Source organism: Salvia hispanica, chromosome 4 (assembly GCF_029641045.1).
Source record: "Salvia hispanica isolate PSC_SH4W2 chromosome 4, Shi_PSC_v1, whole genome shotgun sequence".
In the NCBI taxonomy this organism is placed as follows: Eukaryota; Viridiplantae; Streptophyta; class Magnoliopsida; order Lamiales; family Lamiaceae; genus Salvia; species Salvia hispanica.
Genome location: NC_142695.1, coordinates 38511811 through 38539708, shown reverse-complemented (window position 1 = coordinate 38539708; position 27898 = coordinate 38511811). Strand labels below are relative to the sequence as shown.

The 27898-nt window shown below is 37.6% G+C and overlaps 5 protein-coding genes across 11 annotated transcripts; 3 read left to right on the top strand and 2 right to left on the bottom strand.

Moving 5' to 3' along the window:
- Positions 1–411: 411 nt before the first annotated feature.
- LOC125196289 (G-type lectin S-receptor-like serine/threonine-protein kinase At1g11330) lies at positions 412–3518 on the bottom strand. Of its 3 annotated transcripts, none has more exons than XM_048094742.2 (7): positions 2164–3518; positions 1978–2079; positions 1740–1909; positions 1453–1663; positions 1131–1374; positions 914–1064; positions 412–841 (listed from the first exon to the last, which is right to left on the bottom strand). In XM_048094742.2, the coding sequence occupies exons 1-7, from the start codon at positions 3410–3412 to the stop codon at positions 530–532; spliced, it is 2439 nt and encodes an 812-aa protein (XP_047950699.1). In that variant the 5' UTR covers positions 3413–3518; the 3' UTR covers positions 412–529. The 3 variants fall into 3 exon arrangements, with proteins under 3 accessions (XP_047950699.1, XP_047950700.1, XP_088926135.1); XM_048094743.2 differs by having other exon boundaries at positions 1740–1906; positions 2164–3517; XM_089070009.1 differs by having other exon boundaries at positions 1740–1906; positions 1978–2069; positions 2164–2212.
- A 361-nt stretch (positions 3519–3879) lies between these two features.
- LOC125196290 (G-type lectin S-receptor-like serine/threonine-protein kinase At1g11300) lies at positions 3880–6353 on the top strand. Its single transcript, XM_048094744.2, has 8 exons — positions 3880–4071; positions 4168–4529; positions 4609–4719; positions 4805–4977; positions 5048–5258; positions 5341–5575; positions 5671–5818; positions 5904–6353. The coding sequence occupies exons 1-8, from the start codon at positions 3968–3970 to the stop codon at positions 6219–6221; spliced, it is 1662 nt and encodes a 553-aa protein (XP_047950701.1). The 5' UTR covers positions 3880–3967; the 3' UTR covers positions 6222–6353.
- Positions 6354–6992: 639 nt separating this feature from the next.
- Positions 6993–13427, top strand: LOC125196291 (IQ domain-containing protein IQM4-like). Of its 3 annotated transcripts, none has more exons than XM_089070008.1 (7): positions 6993–7073; positions 11148–11495; positions 11588–11768; positions 11983–12071; positions 12159–12246; positions 12408–12740; positions 12993–13427. In XM_089070008.1, the coding sequence occupies exons 2-7, from the start codon at positions 11203–11205 to the stop codon at positions 13302–13304; spliced, it is 1296 nt and encodes a 431-aa protein (XP_088926134.1). In that variant the 5' UTR covers positions 6993–7073; positions 11148–11202; the 3' UTR covers positions 13305–13427. The 3 variants fall into 3 exon arrangements, with proteins under 3 accessions (XP_088926134.1, XP_047950703.1, XP_047950702.1); XM_048094746.2 differs by lacking the exon at positions 6993–7073 and adding an exon at positions 10855–11004; XM_048094745.2 differs by lacking the exon at positions 6993–7073 and adding an exon at positions 10920–11061.
- Positions 13428–14556: 1129 nt separating this feature from the next.
- LOC125192999 (casein kinase 1-like protein 2) lies at positions 14557–19741 on the top strand. 2 transcript variants are annotated; one of them, XM_048090698.2, is made up of 14 exons: positions 14557–14885; positions 14964–15004; positions 15849–15918; positions 16019–16167; positions 16292–16387; positions 16473–16543; positions 17371–17432; positions 17534–17597; positions 17671–17755; positions 17832–17958; positions 18074–18156; positions 18232–18295; positions 18438–18571; positions 19013–19741. In XM_048090698.2, the coding sequence occupies exons 1-14, from the start codon at positions 14810–14812 to the stop codon at positions 19310–19312; spliced, it is 1422 nt and encodes a 473-aa protein (XP_047946655.1). In that variant the 5' UTR covers positions 14557–14809; the 3' UTR covers positions 19313–19741. The 2 variants fall into 2 exon arrangements, with proteins under 2 accessions (XP_047946655.1, XP_047946654.1); XM_048090697.2 differs by having other exon boundaries at positions 14558–14885; positions 18435–18571.
- A 137-nt stretch (positions 19742–19878) lies between these two features.
- On the bottom strand, positions 19879–24402 carry LOC125193001 (uncharacterized). Of its 2 annotated transcripts, XM_048090699.2 has the most exons (8): positions 24295–24402; positions 23904–24206; positions 22982–23113; positions 22311–22391; positions 21795–21935; positions 21133–21189; positions 20322–20417; positions 19879–20233 (listed from the first exon to the last, which is right to left on the bottom strand). In XM_048090699.2, exons 2-8 carry the CDS (start codon positions 24108–24110, stop codon positions 20030–20032), a joined length of 918 nt encoding a protein of 305 aa, XP_047946656.1. In that variant the 5' UTR covers positions 24111–24206; positions 24295–24402; the 3' UTR covers positions 19879–20029. The 2 variants fall into 2 exon arrangements, with proteins under 2 accessions (XP_047946656.1, XP_047946657.1); XM_048090700.2 differs by lacking the exon at positions 22311–22391.
- Positions 24403–27898: the final 3496 nt, after the last annotated feature.

The following is a 27898-nucleotide window of genomic DNA, read 5'->3' as shown; positions in this document are numbered from 1 at the left end:
GAATAATTCAAATTTCAATCGCTTCGTCATATGCAAACAGTAGGAGTGTCCAAAATTTCCAATACACAATGAGTCCAAACATTTGAATCACTTCTTCATATGCAAACAGTAGAAATGTCCAAAAATTCCAATACACAATGAAAAATTAAATTTGAATTACTTCTTCGTATGCATGAGTCCAAAAAATAGTGCATTCGAGTGCGATACACAATTTGTTGTGTGTTTTATTACTTAAATATATAAATTATTTTGTTAGTGATTTTTAACACAAATATAACTATCATATTTTACGTTATTATGTTTAAAAAATCATTAGAGTAATTAAATTAGTTCTATGAAAACTAAAACTACTGTGGATCTATGGCTAGTTTCTTGGACCTTTTGAAATTGCACTGGTTCTTACTCGAGATCTCAACAAACTTTGTTTACTTTTCAGTTTAAGCTGGCCAAAAGATTGGCAAGAATTATTACAGGAACAAGATAGGTAAAATACTGGCACATGATCAAAGTTGGGAATACTTTGCAAACATCATCGACCTTGAAGAGTAGTGAGAGTAAGGTCATTCATTGAATATCTAACTTGGTTTGCTAGTTCTGTCAAACCAGTGGCGGAGGCATGCCACTTCTCTGCCAAGATTGGCTGCTTCGGAGCTGGAAGATGCACGATTTCTCGGCTGAGCATCGACACAACTGTTTGAGCAATAGGCCTATCTTTGGGAGAATCTTGGACACACAATAACCCAATCTGAATGCATCTCACCATATCTTCTTCCAACTCTGGACTTGCTATGCTTTCATCACCAAAACTATAGCCATTGTTTTCACTCCACATTTTCCATGCCTGAAATATTTTATCAAATATTCATCCTTATGGACAAAAAATGGAGATTTATGATGGTGATTGATTGCTTACACATCCTAAGAGGCTCAAAGACCATTCATGATTGTAATAGTCCGAGTTCCGTTTCCCTTTTACTATCTCTAACATAAGGACTCCCAGGCTGTAGACATCCGATTTTTCGGAGAATCTGCCTTCCATTGCATATTCTGGTGCCATATATCTCCTGCACAATCATCATTAGACTACCATATTTTCCTAGAGGTTTGATTCTAAATTTCTAATTACTCACAATGTTCCTACGACTTTTTCTGTGTCGTGGTGGTTTTGGTTGCCTCCGAATATTCGTGCCATACCAAAATCTGAGATTTTTGGGTTCCAGTCTGCATCAAGAAGCACGTTGCTCGGCTTGAGGTCGCGATGAATTATCCTGAGTCGAGAATCCCTGTGAAGATACACAAGGCCTCGCGCAACGCCCTCAATAATACTGAAACGCTTCTTCCAATCTAGGGCCTTTCGCAAAGGATGTTTAGAATCTGCCATACAACACAAATAACACAATATTGATCATTGCTTCATATACTAACTGTTAATAAGAAGAACAGGAAACCAACCCAAGAGACAAAAGTCCAAGCTTCTATTTGGCATGTATTCATAAATCAGAATCTTCTCTTGTTTCTCCATACATGCTCCCAGCAATCTGACTAGATTCCTATGCTGGAGCTTCAACATCAGCTTGACTTCGTTGATGAATTCTTGATATCCTTGTCCAGATTCCGTTGACAGTCTCTTGACAGCGATTTCTTTTCCATCTGGCAGAATTCCCTGAGACCACTCTCACTCTCATCTCTTGCAATTTGAGTACTACAAGAATCTGAAAATGCCTAGATTGTAGTAGTACCTTGTAAACAGGACCAAAACCGCCCCTCCCGAGAAGATTGCTCTCACGGAACTGATCGGTTGCAGTTGCCAGCATCTCAAAAGTGAACTGTGGCAGCTCCCCGGTGTTAACCTTATCGGACTCTGATTCAAACACCATGGCACTCCAAACTGATGAAGATATCTGCCCTGCTTCTCACAAAACAACATAAGACTGATGCTCATACACATACTAGTGTCTCATAATATAATCTTCTTACCTTTTCTCTTGCTCTTCACAATCCACCACCAAGCAACCAAGATGAAAATTAAAGCTGCAACTACTGGAATGATGATGTAAAGCTTCTTATCTCTGTTGTGGTCTAAATAAAACAACATTACTCACAAGTCACATCTTTATGTAAGGCTTTATATTTTAGAAACTGAAGGGAGAAAGGTAAAAGTACCCAAGTCTGAAGCGGAGAGACGAATAAAGAGATCGACGCCAACACCATTGAATTTTTCAACATCGATCAGAACATCAGTCCAGATCATACAACCAATGTTGGACTCATGAGCATAAGCCAGACACGAACAATTCGCCAAGCATCTCCTTCGACACTCGCCCTCCCCTGCAGCTGGAAACGGCTCAGCAAAATCCGGAACCTTCATAAACCGCATCTTCCAGAATCCATTTCCATCACAATGCAACTGATTCTTCCTGGAGCAGCCGCTGCTCCAGTTCCCTCTACTCCATTCTTCTCTACTCGCTGGCTCGAACCCTCTCATACAAGAGCAAACCGGAGAGCCAGTGGCGTCGCAGCTCCCAAACGGCCCACACTTGCCATACACATCACACGCCTTCTCCGGAGCCGACCACACCTTCCCCCAGCTCTTGCTCTGATCATCCCAAATCATCCGCGCAATGCTTCCATTAGCATTCAACGTTGACATCATCAACGCCTTCTGCTGAGGAATCACATAAACCAAGTTTCCAGCGCTGTCGTTGCTCAAAGTGCTGAATCCGGGCACATAGTAGCGGAACATGTCTTGTATCCCTAGATATATCAGTCCGTTCCATGGCCCGCTCCGCCACACCGGCCGCCTTCCCTCCCACACGAACTGCTGAAGGATTCTCCACCTGTTGATCCCGAATGAAAAGTTTCCGACTCCAGGGTCGGAGGCGCTCCTCCACGACGTCACTGTAACTCTGTTTTCTGCATTGACGCTGTCTATAATCTTCATGGTTGGGAGCAGGACGTTCGAGGGCCGCGAGAACGACTCCCATATCGTGGCACCGGTTGCAGTGTCTGTTATGATCAGGTTGCCGGTGTCCACGATCCGGAGAGTGGTGTTGGCGGGAGAGGATGTGGTGGCGTTGGTGGACCAGATGGTTTGGTTGTTGGCGTCGATGAGTATAAGGTTGCCGTCTTTGGAGATGGTGGCGGCGCCGGAGGAGTCAGGGAGGGGGTGGTCTCGGTTGGCAATCCATGCGATGGTTGTAGGGGAGACGGTGTAGAAGACCGCGGCATAGCGGTTGGTGGTGCCGGCTGGGCTGAAGAATCCGAATTTGAAGACGTTCCGTGGAGAGGTTATGGTGTCCGGGTGTTTGAGGAGGATGTTGGATGTGATTCTGTCTGTTTCTAAGCTCAATGATGGACAAGAATACAGGTAAGTGATGATCAAAATCAAGTGATACATGAAATATTCAGCCATTTCTTTTGTGTTGTCTTGAATTACGTCTTATTTAATCTCACACCATAAATTACATGTCAAATGTAATCTGAATATGAATTAGTATATACGTGTAATTAAGCCATGAGTAACAGTCTAACAGACACTTCTTAGTTGTTAATTAATCAAAAATTTGGAATACTATTAATGAGCACGGCGTTTACTTCTCCATGCTGTCACATCATATAGGTTTCTTCTTACTTCTTTCTGCTAATATTGTAAACATTTTCTTCTTTCCTTCTGTGACCTCATATTTATTTGTCTATTAGAGCCTTGTCAAATAAATGAATGCTCTGATTTTGATGTACAATAACAACACTAACTGTATTGACAAGTCTTCAGATGCCATTCAAATTTGCTTTTGCTAAGTCTCGTACTAAAATACAAAATAAAACTTGATTGGCCTGACATCTAATGTCAATAGAAAATTGGTGAGTGGAACACTTGCTTGAATAAAATGAAGTCAGTCAATTCCGTCTCCATCAGACATTGAAAAACATTTAGTTGATCTTTTGCACCATTGATGAATTTGAAAGAATGAGGATGATGAACTATCATGTCATCTTCTTCAGTGTTGTTGCCATCCTCCTACACCCGATATATTGCAAGGGGCAATCCGATCCATGCCAGACTTCTGGCAGGTTCAATTTCTTAGTCACATTGCATAGCGTTACAAGTTACTTACAACATAATTTAATATCCTACTTGTCTGTGTGTGTGTGTGTGTTATGGATCAGATGCGGGGAGTTTGGTGTCTGCGACTCACGAGGCTCACCAGTGTGTACTTGTCCGAGAGGATTCCAGCCCCGTGATGCTGGAAACGAGAGCAGTGGCTGCACGAGGAGGGCCGCCTTGGATTGTGAAGGGGGGAAGGCTGATGGATTTTTGACTCTTCAGATATTGACTTTGTCGAGCCAATCAGACCTGTGGCTGGGCTCGCAGGCCGACTGCGAGCTCCGTTGCCTCACCAACTGCTCATGCCTCGCCTATGGCTTCTACGGCCTGGCTGGCTGCAGGTTCTATACACACCCGTTGATCGACCTTGTCAAATTCTCAAGCGGCTCCAATGTCAATATTCGCGTTTCTAAATCTGTGCTAGGTAATGTGCAGAAGCTGGTTGATTACTGGACTAACTTTATATATCCTGTTTACTTTCTGATTGTTTTCCTTAATTTTAGAGAGCAAACAGGACTCCAAGAAGATCATAGCAATAATCGTTGTTGTTGTTGGATTTGTTGTCATATGCATTTGCACATATTTTTGTTGGAAATGGATGAACAAGGGAAGAGGTAATTTGTTATGTAATTAGCATCTTGATTTTGTATATATTGTTTATTTTGTTATATTAAAACTTGGTTGAGTGTGAGTTCATAGGAAAAAGGGAAAGCATTCAACTTGGAGCAATTAATAGGAGTGTTGAAGATGAATTAAGTGAGGGTAATCTTGAAGAGTTATCTTTGTTTAAGATGGAGATGCTAGCAAATGCCACCAGCAGTTTTTCCGAAGCTAACAAGCTAGGGAGGGGTGGTTTTGGGCCGGTTTATAAGGTAGCCTCACATACTGACGCCTTATTTGTTCTCCATATATTCTTGTCTCGTTGATGATGACATGCTCTAGGGTGAGATGGCGGATGGTACAAAAATCGCGGTGAAGATGCTGTCACAGGCATCTCGACAGGGGATGAAAGAGTTTGTGAATGAAGTGGTGCTCATCTCCAAACTTCAGCACAGAAATCTTGTTAGGCTACTTGGGTGCTGTGTGGAGAGCAATCATACAATGTTGGTGTATGAATACATGCCTAATAAGAGTTTGGACTTTTTCCTATTTGGTCAGTTCTTCTTTTTATATATACTATGGTGTATTCATTAGCTGCTGACACTACAATAATAATAGTGTGGATTTATGTCCAGATTCATCCCAAGAGATCCTTGATTGGAGTAAGCGTTTCAACATCATATGTGGTGTATCTCGAGGCATGCTCTATCTTCACAGAGATTCGAGACTGAAGATAATCCATCGAGACCTCAAGCCCAGCAACATATTGTTGGATGATGATTGGAACCCCAAGATATCAGACTTTGGCATGGCAAGAATATTAGGAAGCACACAAGATCATGTCCAGACTGTAAGAGTGGTAGGAACATAGTAAGTGGTGTGTTATTTATCTTGGCACAACATTTTGTCTGAATTATATATTTATATAGCTTGGTGATTAAAAATCCATCTTGGTTTGCTTGCAGCGGATACATGGCTCCTGAGTACGCATTAGAGGGACGATTCTCAGAGAAATCAGATGTTTTCAGCTTTGGAGTGGTGCTGTTGGAGATTGCTACAGGTGCACGGAACATAAGCTTCGAAGAAGAAGGCTCCCTCAGCCTCCTGGGACATGTTAGTCGAACTATAACTGAAAACAGTCAATTAAATGGATTTGAGAGTTGCACCATTTGTAACCATGATATTGACAATTGATCAGGTGTGGAAGTTGTGGAAAGTGGGCAGCATTGAGAGTTTGGTAGATAGGAGAGTGTGGGGTGTGAGAGAGAAGGTGGAGGCGATGAGGTGCATCCATATCGGTTTGTTGTGCGTTCAAGAGCTTCCTGAAGATAGGCCATCTACTTCGGCTGTGGAGTCGATGCTAAGCACTGAGATTGTAAAGCTTCCCGAGCCAAAGCAACCCGCATTTGTTGTCAAGTCGAGCTTTTCTGAGACGGGAACGGCTTCTTCCCAGCACAACCGTCACCCTGATTTGTCTCGCAATACTGTCTCTCTAACCGTAGTTGTCGGACGTTGATTCTATACATTATTTACTGTATATTACAACGATTTAGCACATATACACATTATTTATGATTTATTGCAGCAGCAGATCACAACACATTTGTAAAACTGTTGTCTCTCTTGTTTTATTAAGGGCCTTTTATCACTGAGCTATTCAAATAACCTTATTACTACTGAAGGTTGATTTTAATATAGTATTGAAAAGAAAAAAAAAGGAAGAGATTTGTGGGGGTCAAAAAAGTAATTTAAAATAGAGGCAATAATGAGCGTGGGTTGCGGGGGGTTGACGGAAAGTAACAGAAAATTGATGAAAACAGAATAAGAAGGAAATTGGAGAAAGTTGAGGCGGTTGACGCCCCCACCACCATGTAGAGGAACAAACCCAAAGGGAAGAGGATATTCGTGGTAGAATTCTTCGTTTCTCTATATTTTCAAGCATAGCTTTTATATTTTTCGTAAATGGTCATATGCAAAATCATTCGGAACATCAACTTTTGGATACGGTCTATGTGAATGTGTGTTAACTAGAGACCTGTCAAAGATAATCAATTAGTTACCAGACCCAAATTAAATGATAAGGCAATCTCAACATTCAATTCCATGAAGTTCTATTTTATGATCTCATCTCTCATTTCACAAATGCATGATGCATTGTTTAAATAAGACATAACATATACAGGTGTAAATTACTTAAATGAGTGACTAAATACTTATCTATCATTGCTGAATATAATCAGTTAATCCAAATCACATTTATCTAATGAATTCCCTCTTGCTTTTTGTAGGATCTTCACTTCTGCAGCTACCAGGAAAAGGTCGCGCACATGCATGTCAATAATGGCAATGTGCACCACTATTTTCTAAGGTACATACTATGTAACTGACTAGTTACTTATAAATTTATACTCCTACTTGTCATTTAATTGTGTTCCTTAAATTATCGTGTTTTGATGTATGTGCATTGTGACAATTTGTAAAGAAATCATACAACTTAACTTGCACCAAACATTATTATTGATTCAGATATTCTATCAATTTGATTTGGAGAAGGGATGGGTGCTCAATAGGGCTGAAAATTTAATCCGCGGGATTCGGGTATTTCCGACCCAGTCCCAATACCCGACGGGTTTTGGGTACCCGAAACCCGAAATTATGGGTTCGGGTACGGGTTTGGGTAGTTAATGTTAGGATTCTTCGGGTTTAGGGTACCCGAAACCTGTATTAGAATACCCGACTAATACCCGATTAAACCCGATTAATTATGTATTTGTGATAAATATTTTGGGTTATAAAGTTCTTAGTTTACTATTTGGATTATGTTTGGTTGCTTTGACATTATTTAGATTATATGTTTGGTTGCTTTGACATTTCATTGTTCTATTATCTCGACTTTAATACTTCTTTACATTCGTGTTCGGTTCATGTTGCATTATTTATTTTCTTACTTGTTATCTTTTGAAAATATATAGTTTATTAGTTATGTTTTTTCCATTTTATTTACATGTTCAGTTAATATCTTAAAAAAATAATCTCTTTTATGTTTCAATTTATACCAAAAAAAAAATTATTTTAAAATTAATTGTCTATTTGTCTAATGTCTATTTTATATAATATAAGAGTAGAATTATAGTCAATAAATAGTACTCCGTATTGTGTTATTTTAATAATCTCTATTCTCATCACAATTTAATTTATATAAAAGAATAAATTCCAAATATAATAATTCCGGGTTTATGGGTACCTGATTAGTTGGGTTCGGGTACCCGCATCGGGTATTAGGATACCCGAATTCACATACGGGTCGGGTATTGGGTATGATATTTTTGAGATTTCGGGTTCGGGTACCTGAATTTTCGGGTTTGGGTACCCATGGGTACCCGAATTTACACCCCTAGTGCTCAATTATATAATACTACTCTAATACTCTTAAACTGACGACGGATCAATCATTTTTGTTCCAAATTAATTTCTTTAAACTTAATCGGCCTGGAGTCGTGGTCAATGGTTCCAAACATCAGTCAATGGTCTATTTTCGGCAATAATTATGTAATCTCTAAATAGACCAACTAAATTTTTTCTTACTTTTTAAATGTAAATATACTTTTAAAAGATTCATGGAAATTTCTAATTTAGTACTATTCTTATTGTTAATTCAAATAATACTTCCACCGTCTCATAATGCACACTTGATAAAGTAAAAGAAAGATAATAAAAATGATTGAAATGTTATAAGTAGAAAATGGGTTATTAGAAAAAATAATTATCAATAGAAAATTCATAATAAGTGAAAATAGTAAAGTATGTTCATATTTTTAAGGTACGAATAAAGTAATATATGAATAAGTAAATATTGTAATAAAAAACATTAATTTTATAAACAAATTTATCTAGACACTAGAACTTAAAATTAATGAAGTAAAACGTGCTAATAGGTATGTACTACATGAGTCATGAAAAGTAATTCGTGGCCACACAAAACGTTAACGCGCATAATGAAAAAAATTTGTTTCCTGAGGCCAATGGATTTTCATTGTGATTTACTTATGTTTAATAAAATACCTAAACCCCCATGCCACACCTAACCCCACTCTTCTTGTAAGTACATTGTATATTTGAGAGTTAAAAATAAATAAATAAATAACTCACCTAATGATTATCATAACTAATCGCATGATCTAGAGTACACGAATTAACAGGTGGTGCAAACTGACGCTGTAAAATTAAAATAATTCAAGCGTTATGTCATGCCCACATGAGCTTCTTAAGGGTCAATTACTTGTTGGATTAGTATTCATTTGCATGAAAGCCGGTGGGATTTCAATACTATAAGAAAGTAGATCAACTGTCACATCTATGAGGGCAGCGGTATAGGATTTTTATTCGATAAATATTAGCATTTGGAACATGTAATTACGATTTGATTAGGACAAATGGTACCGGATAATTACGAGTTGTAATTCATTTTTTTCACATATGTGACATTTGCACACGCCACCTACATAAAATAATTTGAAATGATCAACAACTTTAAAAAATTATCAGTGAATCAGTGATCAATATATATTAAATATTGTTGGAATACTGCAAGATGAAATATTGTTTAGAAAAATCTTTAAAAATTATCAGTGATCAATATATATTCATATTATTGGAATATGTATATAGTTTAGAAGAGAAGAAAAATGTGAATTCTCACCTAAACCCTAAACCCAATTAGTATAGTTCCCTTTGCTAAAACAAAATTAAATGTGGCAATGACATACTCTATGTCGTTCCATTTAAATATGAAACCGCGTTAAAAAAATATATGGACATTTGTTAAGCCCTCATTGTTAGAATATTTGATGGTCCAATATCAACTATACGCTACTCATATCTTGACCCAACCCATCATACAAAAAAGGTTGACACCCCATCCTAAGGGCCCCACACTTTCCGTTTCGACAGTATTGTGAGGGGTGTTAAATCAGGGTACGCAGTGACCCACTAATGGAGATGGTCTAACTCACTGCCTGTCAGAAACCCACCTCCCAAGGTCTCACATTTATGTCCGCGAGGTATTGCAATTACACTTGATCCTTGGTCAATCATACAAATATGCCCCTACGGAACCAATTGTGCTGCTCATTTGGTGTGACATATGATATGATTTAATAAAAATTAGGTAGTGTGTGACTTAATAAATAATCTTATTTTATTGCTCTTTTGTGTTAATTAATGTAAATAATGATAGATGCTTTTATACATGAGCGTGCAAAATGAGGATACAGTATAAAAAAAAAATATATTATGAAGAAGTTAATAAATAAGTATGCATAACAAAATATAGACATGTTATCCCAAAATTTGGACTTAAATTATGGTGGATATAGTAAATATAATTCGTAGTGAAGAATGTTGTCCTCGAAGTTAGAAGACAGAGTAAGACGGAGAACGAAAGTTAACATCAACCAAAAAAGATGGAATGGAACTGTCACACCATGTGGTCGACAGAGCTCCGAAGGGCAAATTTAATGACGTTTTCCGGTCCTTATAAGGCGACTACCCGAACCCGCCAATCCACTTTTATCTTCACCTATCTTCACCTATTACACCATTTAAGTATTTGATTTTGTAGAGAAAAAAAACAGTTAACATATTTGATGAACAATTCATTGAATATGATCCAACTACCTCACACAAAAATATTCAGCGCAAATATCTCTTGTGCTGACTGATCGTTACAGAGTTCTAAAAGCAGACAAATGTTTGAAGCTGACTTTTACAAAACTAAAAACTGCCAATAATGCAACCATTGATTGAACATATTTTATTTTCTCTACATCCAATAAATAACCTTATATATTTATATCAATACATACCTCATTTGTGAGTGGGGACCAAAATAAAAAATCTGACAATCTGAACAAAAAAAAATTTCAATGTATCATAGAGTCCCATTGCTGACTTGCTCTCTGTGTATATTTTTCATGTGTTTTTAATGAGTGCTGATGGAAAAATTACTACTCCATATTATATAGTATAAAAAAGAACTTATACCAAGTCCAACAAAAACGATGCTTGAATAATCATTCTTTTTGAAATATTGAGCTTTGAAAAAACAATTGTAGCAGTTATATCAACACTCAACAGCCACCTGTTTGAATCTATCCACCATTTTTTAAGCATTCCCATTCGTAAAGAAATTTCTCTGTGTCTGCAATCTAAGACAACCAAAAGAATTCAAATTCTCTGGTCTCCACAACACGTGGGGTCCAAAATTTCACCTCTATTTTCAAGAATTATATAAAGTGGAGGTAATGATCATATTCACAAACATAATTGTTCCTCCTAATAAGGGATTTTGTGTTCTGGTTAGCCATTTTTTAGTTATTTGTGCTAACACTTTGGAAAGTAATTTGTTTTGAGAGTGAAATAATCTGACAAAAACATCATGCAGGTGTTGAGGATTGATTGAAGAAAAATCAAAATCCTTGAAAAGTAGTTGCAGATCAATGGCAAAAGGGTGCAAGAAGAACTTGTTGCACGTGCGAAATATCGATGCGATGAACATAGTTCTTGAACCTCAGCTTTCATTCAAGAATGTAGTTGAAGAGTTGAGAAAATCAGGATTGGATGATGATGCGAATGGAAACCCTTCCTCTTCCACTCAACCCGACTTTACGTTCTTCTCTCCGCGGCCTGTTACTGAGCTCGATGCGGCTGCAGTGAAGCTGCAGAAGGTCTACAAGAGTTACCGAACTCGAAGAAACCTTGCAGATTGTGCAGTAGTTGTGGAGGAGCTGTGGTTTGTTTCTCATCACTCATCAAATCAAATCAAATCATGCATGTTAATTACTAATTAGCCCTTTCTCCTTGTGATTATGAATTTGTTTTCAGGTGGAAGGCTTTGGACTTTGCAGCTCTGAAGAGGAGCTCTGTCTCATTCTTCAACGATGCCAAGCCTGAAACTGCAGTTTCACGGTGGGCTCGAGCCAGAACCAGAGCGGCCAAGGTTGGGAAGGGTTTGTCCAAAGATGAAAAGGCTCAAAAACTGGCTCTGCAACACTGGCTTGAAGCAGTAAGTCAAATATACTTCTACATATAAAAATCATATCAATTCATATATTAGTATCAGTTGACATCCACAAAACAGGTCATTTCTTGATATTGAGTCAGAAACTGATACTACTAATAAATCAGCAAACTGATATTAAGTCGGGAATTGATATTAATGTATCTGCAAATTGATATGATTCTCATTTTAAATGATGTGTGATATACATTTTGTGCAGATTGATCCACGGCATCGGTATGGCCACAATTTACACATCTACTACGATGTCTGGTTTATAAGTGAAAGCACACAACCCTTCTTTTACTGGTATATATAATTGGTTGATTCAAAAATGTGAAATTATAGTCATGTGGCTGTGTTTTTCACTCACATGCACATGCTGGTTTATTTAAGGTTGGATGTGGGAGATGGCAAAGAATTAAATTTGGATAAATGCCCCAGGATCAACTTGCAACGCCAATGCATCAAATATCTCGGACCCGTAAGTCTTGTTTCCGTCTCTTCTTCTTTGAAGGGTTCCATCCTAAAACCAATTGTTGACGGGAGAAATGGGTCATTAGACTTTATAGTAGTTTCAGTTTTCGTTCTATCCCGATATTTATTTTTGTTTGATTTGCCAACATGCAACTCGTGAACAAACAGAAAGAGAGGGAATCGTTCGAAGTTGTGATCGTAGATGGGAAGCTAGTGTACAAAGAGAGTGGCGATTTGGTTAGCACCGTGGAGGGGTCAAAATGGATATTCGTGCTGAGCACCATGAGGACTCTGTACATCGGCCGGAAGCAGAAAGGGCGCTTCCAGCACTCGAGCTTCTTGGCAGGCGGGGCCATCACGGCCGCAGGAAGATTGGTCGCTCAAAACGGTCTTCTTGAGGCCATCTGGCCTTATAGTGGTCACTATCTCCCAACAGAAGAGAACTTCCAAGAATTCATAACCTTTCTTCAAGACCATTCTGTCGATCTTTCAAATGTTAAGGTACTACCCCCTTCGTCCCCTAAAAATAGTCCATTTTTGCTATTTTAATACGTCTCATAAAATTAGTCCATTTTCTATTTTTTAGAACTTTTCACTACACGTTACACTACTAACGCTACTTCAATTACTTTTCCCTTTTTGTTTAAGTCTCTATTTTTAGGGGACGGATCGATGGAGTATTATGCATTCCACACACGATTGCAGTTTCTTCGCCGAGTATCTATTCTCACAATTCATTGTTTTTTTTTGTAGAGGTGTGCGACTGATGATGATGCTCCTCCTACTATAAATAAACAAAATCCCATTCCCAACCTTGCTAAGCGTTTGTCGCGCAAATGGAGCACTGGGGCCGGACCGCGTATTGGCTGCGTACGGGAGTACCCAACGGAGCTACAATCCCAGGCGATGGAGCATGTAAGGCTATCGCCTAGGGTGCCATTCGGCCTCATCACCAACTACGGACCAATCCCATCGCCACGCCCCAGTCCAAGGATTCGATTATCCCCTCGCGTCTCGCATATGGGAATGCCTAGCCCGAGGACGCCCGCAGCCAAAGCTAGCTGAGCTCCAACTCCACGTTGTATTAATAACACTCTTAAGCTTATAAGGATCACAAACTAACAACGATCCAAGTATTCATTCTTTGATTCATTTGGGCTGTTTTTGGGTTCTATATGTTTCTCATCATCATTATCTTTGTTCTTCTCTTTGTTGAGCTTTAACCAAATGTTCAGATGCTATAATTAATTGTGCAAATCTCGTAGTTGTGCCTAGTAAAGGACATATAACTTGAACCTAAAATTCAAATTTACGACAAGGGTGCTAAAAACAATTGCAATAATAATAATAATGTAATAATAGCTGAGCTCCAAGTGAAAGGTGTCCAAACCTAAATCATAGTGCAATGGAGTACAAGATTTCTCACATGAACAAAAATAGGCTTAGATGTACTTCCAATTGCACTAGAAGTTGAAGAGGGGCAAGCAAGGGAGATTTTCGAATATCTCCAGTTACCTCAGAACTTAAACATGACCTTTTCAATATTGAGTATTAATCATTTTATCACTAGGCCAACACATGTACACTTGATTGATAATAGATGGATTCGGAATTAATAACTCTCATTTCAAATGATTTAAAAGTCTTGGAAACAAACAAATACTGTAGAATGTACTATCAAAGGTCCTATTTATTCAATTTAAAGGCACTTTTTTTTTAGTGTGGAGCTACTATAGTTTATGAATAAGAAAGAAACTAAAATGAATTTGAGTCCCTATCGAGAGAATATGTTTTGACGAATAAAGACCAATATTTGAAGCAATTTTAAACATATACACATTGGATCGAGTAGTAATATTATTGGTTGAAGTATTTTTATATGTATTTTAAAAAATACTACTCCATCACACCATTTTCAATTGGACTAACATTTTCTTTTTTTAGAGTGATTGAAATTCCAACCAATAAACTTAATTTTAAATTAGAAAAACAATTAAACTAAAAGACCTAATAAGATAACAAATTAACAATCCTTGATTAATAAAAACGACTTACTAACTAACTTTAAATTGTTATTAATAATTGGTAAATGACAACCACCACCCAAGTTGAAGTTGGCTTTGCAAAAAAAAGAAAATCGCGCGACACATACAAAACACACGCCAATGCCAGGTTGGATGGAAAAGGCATCACGTGAGTCACGTGACCGAACTCATATCTACTCTTATCGAGAATCAGAATTACACGCTCCAGCCAGGCGCGTGCTTACACTCGCCCTACGTTTTTTTTCTGAACCGAATCAAAGGGAAAAAACCTTCAACACTGAAACACACGCATACACTAATCTGTCAACACAGTTGCTGAAGAAGGATTTTATCCCCTTTCTTCTCTCTAACTCCTAACCCTAGTGCTGCTGCTAGAGCTGGAAATTAATCTCGATCAAATCATTTCACTTGTTAGATCCAGCCGTAACTGTGCAGCCGCCGAGATCCATATGTAGGGTTTGCTAGCCGCTTAATTTAGCGTTCTGAGTGGGTAATTTTCATCTAGAAATCCGAGGGTATTTGTTGATGGAGCCGCGAGTTGGAAACAAGTATCGATTGGGTCGGAAGATTGGCAGTGGATCTTTTGGAGAGATCTATCTTGGTAGGTTTTTGATTTTTTGGTTGAATTTCTGGTCTTTGCTTTCTGGTTTATTGATTTAGTGTTTGTTTGTGTATGCAGGGACAAATATTCAGACTAATGATGAAGTGGCAATTAAGCTAGTAAGTTCTGCTGTTTCTCTGTTTTTAAATGTGTTTCTTATAGCATCTTCTTTGTTGAATGGTGAGGTGTCTTCCTTTTCGAAGTTATGAATATTGCTTCACTTAGGTTTTTCACTTATCTGCTTATACTTGTGTTCTTGTCGTGTTAGCTTGAAATCAACTTGTTTGACTTGTATGCTCCTATGTGATTAATTCAGTTGCAAATTATGAGTTTTGGTTGCTATGACTGTGGTTTAGTTTAGAAACATGTAACACAAAGACTTGACGTCAATTTGGATGGAATGTAGCTACAGTATCATTTAGCTCTAATGTTCTTATTCCTTTCATCTCAGAATTAAGGGTTTTTAATTGCTTTTCATGATTGGGTGTCTTGTTGTGTCTAGCTTTCCCTACTTTGTAGCTTCACTCAATATATTTTATTCACCCCAGCTTTACTTGCTTGTAAAGATGTTTCTTATTCACCTTGTATGGAACTTGGTGGTGCTTGTAAAACTAATAATGTGAAACTACATTTCTGCCATAGTGTTATTTAAATTTGCAAAATTATACGATATCTCTCTACTTTTAGTTAGACCACGTCTAACCTTGATTGAAACCTACCTTGTGGTTTCAGAGAAACGGAAACCATTGTGTCTTCAAACCTTCACATAGTTGCCTGTTGTTCAATTGTGCACTGCAATGGTTCAAATAATTGTTTTGCATATCATTTTGCCGCACTACTAACAAGCGGCCTCATATTTAAGAAAACTTATGTGTGCTGAGGATGTTGTGCTTGCAAATTCAGCAGTATTGTTGATAATTTTTTCTTCCCTATAGTTTTTCATGCCACATTTGTTGTTTTCAGGAAAATGTGAAGACAAAACATCCTCAATTGCTCTATGAGTCAAAATTGTACAGAATTTTACAAGGCGGAAGTAATTCTTCAAGCAGAACAATCACTTTGTTGTTTACTCATTGAGCAAATTTTTATATCAATTATGTCACAAACTCTTAACTTTCGCAACAACTCTGCAGCTGGGGTACCAAATGTAAGATGGTTTGGCGTGGAAGGAGACTACAATGTTCTGGTTATGGACTTGCTCGGGCCCAGTCTTGAAGATCTTTTCAATTTTTGCAGTAGGAAACTCTCTCTGAAGACAGTTCTCATGCTCGCTGATCAAATGGTCATTGTTTTTATATTTTAGCTTTATCTCTTTTCTAATGATATTACTTCTAAAGAAAATTGTTTTTATAGCGTTAGTTACATTGATATCTTTACTCATAAGGTTTGCCTAATTGTTCTTTCAGATTAATCGTGTTGAGTTTGTTCATTCAAAATCATTTTTACATCGAGATATCAAACCAGATAATTTCCTTATGGGCTTGGGACGACGTGCCAATCAGGTCCTTCTATTGCAATTTGTACTTTTTCTGTAATAGTGGAATTTGTTTGCTGAATATAGTTTGTTTTGGCTGGCAATTTTATTAGGTCTACGTCATTGATTTTGGTCTGGCAAAGAAATACAGAGACAGTTCTAATCATCAACATATTCCTTACAGGTAAGATGAGCATCAGTATTGCAACATAATTCAAAATGTGGGACATTATTCAATCTCAATTTCTCGTATAGTTACACTGGGCATCGAGTTTTATTGCATGGTTTCAAGTTGTATAGGAATTAGGGTTGCAGCCACATGTCATGTATACTGTATAGAGCCTTGGCCATGTAGACTTCCTATTGTCTTGAATGAATTTTATGTTCATATAAAGTTATAAACAAAAGCTGCCAAAACCGGTTTGTAAGTTTCAACTTGTTGTGAGAAACTTTTGTGTGCCTTTCATTTTTTTTATTTTTCAACTATAAGCCCTGGTTAAATTGGGAGGCCATAATTTTAAACTGTTTTAATTTCTATTGAGTAAGCCTGTTACCATTATTGTAAGAATTAGGAAAATGACTCAGCCTTGTTGATATTATTGTCTTTATAAACATTAGCTCTGTAGCAATATTTATTTTTCTAAAATTCTGATCTACCTAATGTCTGTTTTTATTTGTATGATAATCCAGTTCACAGATATAAGTACATTAGCATGTCCAAATTGAATATAAATTTATGTCCCATCTTGTTTTCACTTGTAGAGTTGTAGACTGAATTTTTAAGTTGTGAAGTGTTGAGTGTATGCTCCATATCACTTACACATGTAGACTAGACTATTCTCACTCGAAGCAAACATTGAGGGATCTTCTGGAGTAAATTCTTTCCTTGTGTCTTCGAACTCCAATTCTTGAAACCCTTTTTTTCATTGAACTTTTAAGTCGTGGATCAGAGTTTCTCTATCAGAAAAGGTTAATTTTGATATACATTATTAAAATTTGCAACCACCGCAGGGAGAACAAAAACTTGACTGGGACCGCACGATATGCCAGTATGAATACTCACCTGGGTATAGGTATATTTCATTATCCTTCCATGCATTATTAATACTTGATTACTACATTGATATCAGGAAAATTTACTATTTTACTGAGATGCTATTGATATTGTCAATAGAACAAAGCAGGAGAGATGATTTGGAATCTCTCGGATTTGTGCTGATGTATTTCTTAAGAGGAAGGTAGTTAATTCATCATATAATGCAGTTTCTGTTGATGTACTTTGAATTGCCAGTTAACATATTCTCTGTATAGCCTTCCTTGGCAGGGACTAAAAGCAGGAACTAAGAAACAAAAATATGAGAAAATAAGTGAGAAAAAGGTCTCAACCTCTATTGAGGTAAGTACCTGGACTATTGTGGTTGGACATGCTTGCTTTAGGTGTAAGTATAACAGCCGTCTTGCATTCCTTCCAGGCTTTGTGCAGGGGTTATCCAACCGAGGTAGCATCATATTTTCATTATTGCCGTTCACTGCGCTTTGAAGATAAACCAGATTATGCTTATCTTAAGAGGATATTCCGTGACCTCTTCATTCGTGAAGGTCTGGATATTTCTTCCAGTTTTTCCATTTAGCAAACACCGATCTATGGCACAATATATTGAACTTAGAAGGATGATAAAAAGCCTAAGTGATTCCTTAAATGTTTTCCCTGCAGGTTTCCAGTTTGATTATGTTTTTGACTGGACCATCTTGAAGTATCAGCAGTCCCAGATGGCTGCTCCTCCTTCACGTCCTCTGGTAATTAGCTAAAAACCTTTTAAGCTTTTAAAGCATAATAATGCTGAAAATTATGGATTTGTTTGCTTCTTTCAGGGCCCAGGAGCTGGGACCAGCTCAGCATTACCCCCTGCGATTCCCAGTGGTGAACGGCTGCCTGGTATGTTATGCACTTTATTGCTAATGTTTTCCTTTTTTCCCATCTTGACTGAAAAATATCATATCTGTGCTTTTTATCTCTCATGGTGTGACTTATATTGATCTGCCATTTTGAGATCTTTCCCTGTTTGACTTCACAGCAGGTGATGAAGAAGGAAGGGTAGTTGGCACATCTTCAGGAGATCCTTCAGGGAGAAGATCTGGACAGATTACAAATGCTAGAATATCCAGAGAGAAGAGTCCAGCTGCAACTGATTCAGCAAGCAAGGATGCTTTGGTAACATATTAATTTGTTGTTGTTGGTTCCATATTTAATAAGGGGCTTTGAATATATAGTGGATGAACTGATGAAATTACAAGGATACATCATGATAACTTAAAAATCATACCGGTTTCCGTCCCACTAAATTGGAAGCATTTGCTTTTTGGCACGGGATTTAGTAGTATTGTTTTGTGAATTAAGTGGAGAGAATAAAATAGATATGATGTTTCTGTTTTAGAAAAATGTGTCACTTTTTATGGGTCAACCCAAAAAGGAAAACATGTCACTTTTAATGGGATGGAGTGAGTATAAATTAGGCTATCGAGTTTGGAGTCCAGACTTGGTTCAAGCATTTACTGCTATGATCTTTTTTTGCCTTACCCTTTCTGATTACTGCTCACTGTTTGTCTTATTTATTTTGTTATATAGCATTGCTTAGCTAATTGAATTTTGCAGCTCTCAAACTCCACCTTCTTCGGAAGGTCTAGTGGAACACTGAGACGTGGGACTGTTTCTGGAAGCCGCGAAACATTTACTTTGGGAAATGATTCTGATCCTAGTCGCTCTCGGACCCCTGAGGCTAGTCCAGCTACTGCAAATAAAACATCGAGTGGACAAAGAAGCTTTCCGCTTGGTGGATCCTCCAATGCAAAGCATACTTCTTCTGGGATGAATAATTCTGGCATTAAGAATTATGATTCTACAATAAAGGGTATCGAGAGTTTGCATTTTGATGATGAAGAGAGGTTTCACTGAAAAACAACGGTAAGCACATGCCTGTAAATCATAAAAAATTGTGTGATTTGACCGACCACCTGAGGGGATTTAACTTTGTTGGTAAACTCAACTACTCACTGTCACTGGTGGAGATGTGAATTCGAACTCAAGAAATGAGTTGTTGGTGACCAGGATAGATAAAACTTGAGTGGGTTGTAGGTGCGTGCGTTCGAGTTGCGAGTTGGGAGTTGTGGTGTGGGTCTATTTTTTCCATGTGCCCTTCTCTCCTTCAGGTCTGCCTGGTCCTGAGTGTAAAATTGACCAGTGGTCTTCGCAAAGTTATTACTACCAATTTCAAATATTGCAGTTTTCATTGTAACCCTTTTAAAAAAAATATATTGGCTGCTTATGCATCTCTGTATCATGCTTGATGTTGACATATTTAAATAACTGCAAGTTTGACTGCTATTGCTGTTTGTATGTATCTATCGAATTTGAGGGCTTCAAATTATTGAATTGTTTTATTTGAAGAAGGGTATTACTGTCGTCCTGCAAGAGAAGCACAGCGGTGAAAAGGAATGTGATTGAATGAGCATAGTATGGGGTTGATGATGAACATTAGTGAATTGATATGGAGTGAAGATTTTACCACTACAATTCTGCACATAAAATCCAATGACAAAAACTAAAAAATGAACAGATAATTTACGTGAAGTCTCGATGTGGAAGGGATGCTAACTGAAAATATCCCAAGTTTCACAGGTTATTGTTCAAGCTTAATGTATGCTCAATTGTCTCGATGCAAAAACCAACTGATCCACCCAAAGCCATGGCCTCAGCCAGCCTAGATAGAGCTTCCATTTGAGAAGACAATATTATGACCGTAGCTTCTGCAGCCTGCCTTTGTGCAAAATCAACCTCATCCGCTGTGAAACCCAGCCACCTATGCACTCTAGCAAACTGGCTTGCAGTTGACAATCTAATGTTATAGTTGTACATACAAATACAACGCAAGCATTGTATAAACAGATGCGCCAACTGAACTGACCTTCTCAACATCCGAGTGCAGTAACTCCGAGTATCCAAATAGCAGGTGTTCTGCTGCCATGCCACCAAGTATCACACATGAAAATACTTTGAGAGCCTGTTTGAAATTTTAACATTAGAAAGTTGGAATCTGCCAAGTGACTGATGCAACAAGCATTATGACCCAGAAAAATATTTCGGAAAAGTTATCGAAGAGAACAAATAAAACTCCAATAACATTAATCAGCGACAACACAAACTTATTCAGAAAGGATTAGATGAACATGAAACTTTAATGGTCCTGGGTCAAATTTGTAGAGTATTTATTCATTTGATACCCTCTGCAACACTAATACAGGGAAGTTCTCGATACATTACTACTAAAATCATTGGCAATAGAGATTGAAAGAAAAAACTCTCGCAGGCGTTAAATATCTTGTATCCATAGTACATCTGGTAAACATAGATTTCTCGCAGATCTACTCCGCTTTTGGGGTTAACTAAAGAGGTTCATTACATGAATAAAGTATATACTTCGACTCTCTTGTGCTAGAACTTTGGCGCAAAAACACAAAAGTATTGTACGTGCTTTTTAAAAAAGATTAGGCTCGGAATTATTGGAAGAATGAGACCTTAGCAGATGATAGAGCTTATCTCAAGGATTTGGACCAGCCCACCAAAATATGTGTGTTTGACGTATATCTATATTCTACACCACATAAAGCAAAAATTGTACTACTTCATTTGTTTTATAATGAACCATCCCACCCCAGTGCCAAAACAAAAGTGTCTGGTGATGTTGCTCAAGGAAAGGAGAAAAGTTAATGTCCAACCTCTTTATTAAGCTTCCCTTTGGAGAAGGTTCTATTTGACATGGGATCAATACCAACCTGCAAAATTTAACAGACAGTTGGTTAGCAAGGATTTTTAACTGTCTGAAAAATAGAACTTAATCCAGAAGAGTGCATCCTCCAACTCCCATCTATGCATGTTAAAGTTTCAATTTAGATGTTTAAGACCATTCATACAGATCAATACTAGCTCCTGATGGATGCTGGAATTCAGTTGTTAAGAGGCTATAATGGCAAAGGTATATCATGTCACAGTAATATGCCAAAACATATTTTAAAAGCTAGATAGATGTATTTGTGATGACTGAAAAATAATGGCAAATTAGCGCTTCAAGGAGAAATATTTGTTTCTTATTTTCAGTTTCCAATATATTTGGGAAACCATTGTGAGGATGGAAAGCTTCTAATAAATTAAAACATTATATGATATGACTTTTGAGAGGACGTATCAGATAGATGTGTTATAGTAGTGAACAGCTGAGATTTAATCTCTATGAATAACACAAGCAAATCATTCATAGTTCAGACATTCTTCCAAATAAATAAGATGTTTTACATGTAAAACATAAAACCACATAATACTATTTCCACAAATTCTCTGCAAATTTATCATAATAAAAGTAATGAATGATGATTGCACTTACTTCCCTAAGAAATTCAAAGCCAATAAATTCCACCTTCCCACAAGCAAACTTGTCCTGCAATAGATCCTCCATGCTCGGTACCTTGTATCTTCTAGGCAAGACCCCAAGCATATATCCAACTAGAAAGTGACCAGCTTCATGCTGAAAAACATTATACTAGTGCTGAAGAATATCGAAGAAGATCCTTATTACAAATCACTGGTTTAATTAAGATTGTTGATAAGTATGCTAACCTTAATATAAAAAGCTTAATATACAACTTATATCAAGAAAGTTAATGATCTTGGTGCATAATATAAGTCACAGTCTTGAACTGAAAACTTTAAGCAACAAACAGACTTAATGACTATATTGCTATGCCAGTATGAATCACTCACTGCAGTAAATAACTGCAGATAACCCAAAAAACAAGACAAGAAAACATCTACATTCAGCAATGTAAAACTCAGTGTAAAGTCGATTATATTGTACTTATGGCATTGGTGATGGATAGAACATAATTGATTTTGTACTTACTTGCAAGCACATCAGACGATCTTCATATACAGATTCACAACTTTCTGCATCAGTAATTTTTCTAATATCGTTTGGCAAGATCTACACAAGTTCATTTAAAGCACAACTTAGCAAAAAAATAAGGCAATTGAATGTGACATAAAGAATCTTAAAACAACCTTTTTTTCGTCAATTTTAGCTTCAATACCAGTATGCATGTAGAAATCAGGGATGATAATCATGATAAACATTGTAGCAAGTTAAAGTTGCATGGATAAAGGGAATATGTATGTTTAGCTTGTGTGTGAAGATATTGGCATAAAATAACAACTCAAGTTCTACGATCTACTACTAAAGTAACAAAAATCCAGTACTTGCTTTACAACACTGAAAATTAAACTTCAATTTGTAACTGAAAAACTCGTATAAACATTATTTAAGTTTAGGACCAGGAAGATACTTCAGATGTGGCTCAATACTTTCATCGATACCACCTCCCAAGTTACTTGAACTCTCAAGAAAATAATCCATATAGCATGTATAAAAGCAGGCAAGTACCATTGGTAGAATTTGTTTTCCATTTTCGTGATAGTAAACTTTCTAGTTTTAAAAATTCCTACCAATGTTGCATATGATTTGTAAGCACTACCAAGAATATGCAGCACTAGAAAAAAAATAAGATAACGGCATACTTCTGCTTCTTGCTCCTCCAATTGAAATTCTAGACTACGCTTCAGGGATTGAAGGATTGCATCAATTACTAACTGCAGAGATGATTTTCCACTCCTCCCAGCTAACCCAGAAGAAGATACTCTTCCAGAGACCTAAAATATTGAAATCTGCAAACAAATCAGAGTTTTAAAAAATGTAATATTGCTTGTAAATGTAGTCTCAGTTTTCCATTGATTAGCTGTTATAAATGTACCAGACTTCATTTTGTCTTGTCATTTTCATCCTAGCAAGTAAATTAATAACACAATGTAGTCTGCCAAAACCAGGAAGTTAAAGATCGATTTTCTAGGTGTGACTAGATTTTGATGGAATGGCAGTCAAGGGAAATCACACACACTTACAATCAATTTATCACGATTGTAAGGCCGTTCTTGTTTCTTTTTAAGAAAGTATCACAACATAACTATTGAATATCTTGCCAGTTGCGAGAGACACTCTTTGCAAGGAAAGATCAACTTTATTAGATATAAAAAACTAGCAAGTCAAAAGATGTTCATCTTGCTAGGCAACTTTGATCAAACACAGGATATCAACAAATGAAAATGCAGAAGACTAGCCATATCTATTAACATGCAATCTAAGGAGGTGTGTGATCACCTCTTCATGCAAAATGCTACTAGTAAATTCTTCAGTTGTATTCAGCAGCAACCAAGGATTTTTTTTCCCAGAATTAATTTATGGAGTTGTATGCCTGTAATTGCAGACGAAAAATGTTGGTTTATTGTATTCTAGGCTCTAATTTGCAGAATGAAAATCTAACATAGATACAGACAGCCAACTCAAGGAGAAAATTATGATCAATCCTTATCTAAGCGTGAATCATTCATGATAACAAGATGAATTTAACAGAAGGCAATGAGGAAGAAATAACGCGAATCGCACCTTTGGGGCAGCGGCGGCACCGAAGCCCCGGATAAAGCCGGCAGGATGAGCCTTGAAGTGCTTCATGAGAGATAACGCGGCCTTGCAATTCCCCTTGTCCAATTCTCTGTCCAACCTCACCAACGCTCTGCGACGACGTATAGTCGCCTGTCCTTCCTTGGTTGATGAAATTGAAACCACTTTCACCGTCAAAATATGCACCTCCATCGATTACGTGGATAAAAACTACAGAGCGGTGGAGGTGGAGGTTCATATAGCGGCCCCAAACGACATCGTTTCAGCCACTCATCCTTTTCCCTGTGGCTAAAATAAATGGAATCAAATGGGAAAAATGAAGGTGAAACTGTAATCATTTTGGAGTTTCGGGTGAAAATAAAGCGTAGGATTGTACCTTTCCCGCCATTGTTGCGTGATTTTGGTGATGAATTGTTTCATTCTATTGCTACAATTCTTTAATCACAATCACATTGCATTCTTTCTTGAGGTTGAGGCATAGCACTGTTAATTTTTGATGATGCAGATTCCACAGAGGAGGCTCTGTATCCTCGGGATTAAAGGGCGTGTTCTGGATTAATTTTTTTTAACCTAAACCGAACCAAGGTTAAAAAATCGACGGTTTCAATTCGGGTAATTTCTCACGGTTTCGGTTCGGAATTGTAGCCAGCGGTCACGGTTTCAGTTTTAACCTTCGGTTCGGTTAACATTGAGCAGGTCTAATTCCACGGCTGCTCTTTTGGGAGAATAGCTCTTTGGAAACTACATGACGCACGGTACGATCTCTCGAATAAGCTTAAATAAGCTTAAATTAGTGATCGTTCAATCTTCAATGATACTCCCTCCGTCCGCCATTAGGAGTCTCATTCCTTGGCAGCACGGATTTTAAGAAATGTTAAGAAAAGGTGGGTGAAAAAAAAAGTTAGTGGAATAGGAGTTCCACTTTGTATATATTAGTTTTAAATGAAATGTGAGTGGAATGAGTTAGTGGAAGGTGGGACCCTATTACCATTTATGGTAAAAGTGAACCGGGACTCCTGTTCGCGGACGGACTAAAATGGAAAAACGGGACTCTTAATCACGAACGGAGGGAGTAATTTATAAACACATTAGAACACTGTGGGCATGTGGTTATTTCTGAATTGGTTTGCCATAAAACTAGTTTGTATAGTGTAGTTAATTTATGCAGTTGATGTGTGTTTTTCGAGCTTTTGTATTGATGAATTAATAACACAAGTATATAAAATAGCTCCAAAATTACAACCTTTCTGCAAGAGTACAGATGCAGTTGTAGTAAAAGAGTGTCGAACCACAGAGAGGCGTAGGTTATTTAATTTGAGCTTGATAAATAAAATTTGATAAAGAGATGTTAAAACACACAAAGATAAAAACTATTTTTAACAGATAAAAACTATCGATTCACTCGAGACTTTCTCTCTGAACAAGTATCAAATCTCGAGTTCCTTGCATATGAGTAATGACCAAAATTTATGCTAAAGAGGCAATAGAAAAATGACAACAAATTTCTACCTATCATGACGTCTCAAGATTAGTAGAAAAATTAAACAATTCATAAACAAAAACCATACATAAATTAAACCATAAAAGTCATCAAAGTATCCAACAATTCACCCTACAACATATTTGGAGCAATGATGGAGATCTAGCCAAACGTACTAAAATGAATTACACCAAAAGAACCGTGAACTGTGGTGTTCTCCAACTCTAGATGATGGATGATCTCCGGAGTGATGGAGTTTGGATCGTTCCTTCCTCTTCTCTTTTCTTTCTACTCTTTCCAATTTCTTATCTTTGTTTCTCTCTCTCAAAACCGTCCTACCTTCTTCTCTCCAAATTTGTACATTAAATACTCCCCACGACTACACCAATAACTGCCCAAAACCACCAAAAACTTACACTCCTATAACTGCCGCAAACTGGCAGAACTTTACATTCTTGGCGGGTCGTCGAGTTAGGGTTGCCCAATCTGGCGACTCGTTGCTCGAGTTCGGGAAATTTGCATACTAAGTTGACGGGTCGACGACATCGCTTAGCCTCCAAATAAGCTGGTCGCTGACTCCGTTTGCTAGACCAGATTCACGAGCTCTTAGACAAAGGTATTTCCCTGCAGTTTATCAACTCCAATTAGATGATTAGGTGCTGAGCCGACTTCTCTTAATGTGGAGGACATGCGTTGTTGGATATGAGCTTCGATAGAGATGAATCTCTTGGCGTTCCTATCACCAGAACCAACACAAAGACAGCCACAATCCCAAAACGTCGAATATTTGATCGGAGTAATTTTAGCCATGAATGTGTTTGAGGAAATGCTTCAAAAAGGATTATTTGTTGTAAAACCACACAAAGTTGAGGATATAAAAATTGAATATTTGATTTGCATCAGCAATGCAGTTAATTTTCCCCCATTTGGAATTTCAAGGAAATTTGGGAGAGATTTAAAAACAAGCTGACACATTCAACAATGTTGTGAAAAGCGTACGTTGTTTCGTATGTTGATCGCTTAGTGTGTTCTATGCTCCACTGACAATAGTTCAATCTCTTTTTCTTTCTACATCCCTCCCACTTCCAATTTTACATTAAAACTCTTGTCGTCCTCATAAATATTATTATTAGTTACTCAATGAAGTACAACAAGTGTAAAGTCTGTGGAAAAAGAAATAAATGGATCCTATAATTCTAACAAAGTCAACTAAGAGTGAAATAAAAAGAGGTAGGCCTTGATGAGCTTTTTATACACAAAGGAGGTAGGGTCTTTTAATACACAAAAGCACCGCTATTCTATGCCCTAACCTCTACTCTTAATCTGCTTCTCCACTCCACTCTACCCCACTCCACCGATGAATTGGTCCACATCGTCGTCGGAACCTTATTCGTCGTCCTCCTCCTCCACTCCACCCCCTCCTCTGATAAATGGTTCGTCCTCGAACGAGTGGAAGAGTGTGTACATTTATGAAGATATGGGGGTTGTTGCTGATGATATAGGGGTTGCGGATGTGGATGCGGTTGCAATGAAGAAGACTTAGATGAGGATGATTTGTTTGACATCGATATCGACAATCTCTTTCTTGGTGGGGAGGAGAATGAGGTTGCTCGGAGAATTTTGTGTCGTCGTGCGGTGGGGGGTTGAGAATGATGGCAGCTGTGGCGCTGGGGATGGTTGCTCTAGTCTGGGGTCGTATGGGAAGGGGAAAGGGAAAAGAGAAGAGTGGTAGTGGCATGTGATGTAGAAGATGTAGAGAGGAGATGAAGATGAATATGTAGATAGAGATGAATATGTAGATAGATAGTAACATTTTGAGAACATAACTGACTGATCTGTTGGTTTTTTAGTCTTGACTTTATAGTAGCTAAAGACAACTTATGAACTCTTAGGAAGTAACTGTTGACTTGTTTAATCAATCAATTGGAGCCTCTGTGCACTCGTTCTTGTTTAATCTCTGTGCTTTTTATATTTTTTAAAGTTCAGAACTACCTATGATATTTTTAAAGTTCAGGGACCGTTTACGTGCAAAACGCATAGTTAGTGGACCATTTACGTAGTTCATTCTATTTGTTTAGAAGTAAATATGAGGCAATTGAAGCGTTTAAAGACTTCAAAAATGAATGCGAAAATCAACTTAATTGTCGAATTAAGTGTGTTCAAAGTGATAGAGGTGGTGAGTATGTAGCGCCGTTTGCAGAATTATGTCATGCAAGTGGTATAATTCACCAAACCACAACTCAATATTCTCCCCAGTCAAATGGTGTCGTTGAATGCAAAAATCGAACACTAAAAGAGAAGATGAATGCTTTGTTGATCAATTCGGGTTTACCCCAGAACATGTGGAGGGAATGTTGTGTTAACGCAAATTATATCTTGAATAAAATTTCACTAAAAATAGGGATGTGACTCCTTATGAGTTGTGGAAGGGGAAGAGACCTTTGTATTCATACCTCAATGTATGGGGGTGCTTAGCTAAGGTAGAAGTGCCACATCCGAA

What these genes read in the sequence shown, in the direction of transcription:
- LOC125193001 (XM_048090699.2), bottom strand. Translation starts at nt 24,110, where the DNA reads ATGGAGGTGCATATTTTGACGGTGAAAGTGGTTTCAATTTCATCAACC. An exon ending in AAGGGAAGCTTAATAAAGAG is followed by an intron (nt 20,418 to 21,132) that starts GTTGGACATTAA and finishes AATTTCAAACAG; the next exon opens with GCTCTCAAAGTATTTTCATG. An exon ending in TGCACTCGGATGTTGAGAAG is followed by an intron (nt 20,234 to 20,321) that starts GTCAGTTCAGTT and finishes ACTGCAAGCCAG; the next exon opens with TTTGCTAGAGTGCATAGGTG.
- LOC125196289 (XM_048094742.2), bottom strand. Translation starts at nt 3,412, where the DNA reads ATGGCTGAATATTTCATGTATCACTTGATTTTGATCATCACTTACCTG. An exon ending in TCTCTCCGCTTCAGACTTGG is followed by an intron (nt 2,080 to 2,163) that starts GTACTTTTACCT and finishes TGTTTTATTTAG; the next exon opens with ACCACAACAGAGATAAGAAG. An exon ending in CTTGGACTTTTGTCTCTTGG is followed by an intron (nt 1,375 to 1,452) that starts GTTGGTTTCCTG and finishes GTTGTATGGCAG; the next exon opens with ATTCTAAACATCCTTTGCGA.
- LOC125196290 (XM_048094744.2), top strand. Translation starts at nt 3,968, where the DNA reads ATGAGGATGATGAACTATCATGTCATCTTCTTCAGTGTTGTTGCCATC. An exon ending in ATGGATGAACAAGGGAAGAG is followed by an intron (nt 4,720 to 4,804) that starts GTAATTTGTTAT and finishes GTGAGTTCATAG; the next exon opens with GAAAAAGGGAAAGCATTCAA. An exon ending in TTTGGACTTTTTCCTATTTG is followed by an intron (nt 5,259 to 5,340) that starts GTCAGTTCTTCT and finishes ATTTATGTCCAG; the next exon opens with ATTCATCCCAAGAGATCCTT.
- LOC125196291 (XM_089070008.1), top strand. Translation starts at nt 11,203, where the DNA reads ATGGCAAAAGGGTGCAAGAAGAACTTGTTGCACGTGCGAAATATCGAT. An exon ending in GTAGTTGTGGAGGAGCTGTG is followed by an intron (nt 11,496 to 11,587) that starts GTTTGTTTCTCA and finishes ATTTGTTTTCAG; the next exon opens with GTGGAAGGCTTTGGACTTTG. An exon ending in TGCAACACTGGCTTGAAGCA is followed by an intron (nt 11,769 to 11,982) that starts GTAAGTCAAATA and finishes CATTTTGTGCAG; the next exon opens with ATTGATCCACGGCATCGGTA.
- LOC125192999 (XM_048090697.2), top strand. Translation starts at nt 14,810, where the DNA reads ATGGAGCCGCGAGTTGGAAACAAGTATCGATTGGGTCGGAAGATTGGC. An exon ending in CAGAATTTTACAAGGCGGAA is followed by an intron (nt 15,919 to 16,018) that starts GTAATTCTTCAA and finishes ACAACTCTGCAG; the next exon opens with CTGGGGTACCAAATGTAAGA. An exon ending in ATGTATTTCTTAAGAGGAAG is followed by an intron (nt 17,598 to 17,670) that starts GTAGTTAATTCA and finishes TTCTCTGTATAG; the next exon opens with CCTTCCTTGGCAGGGACTAA.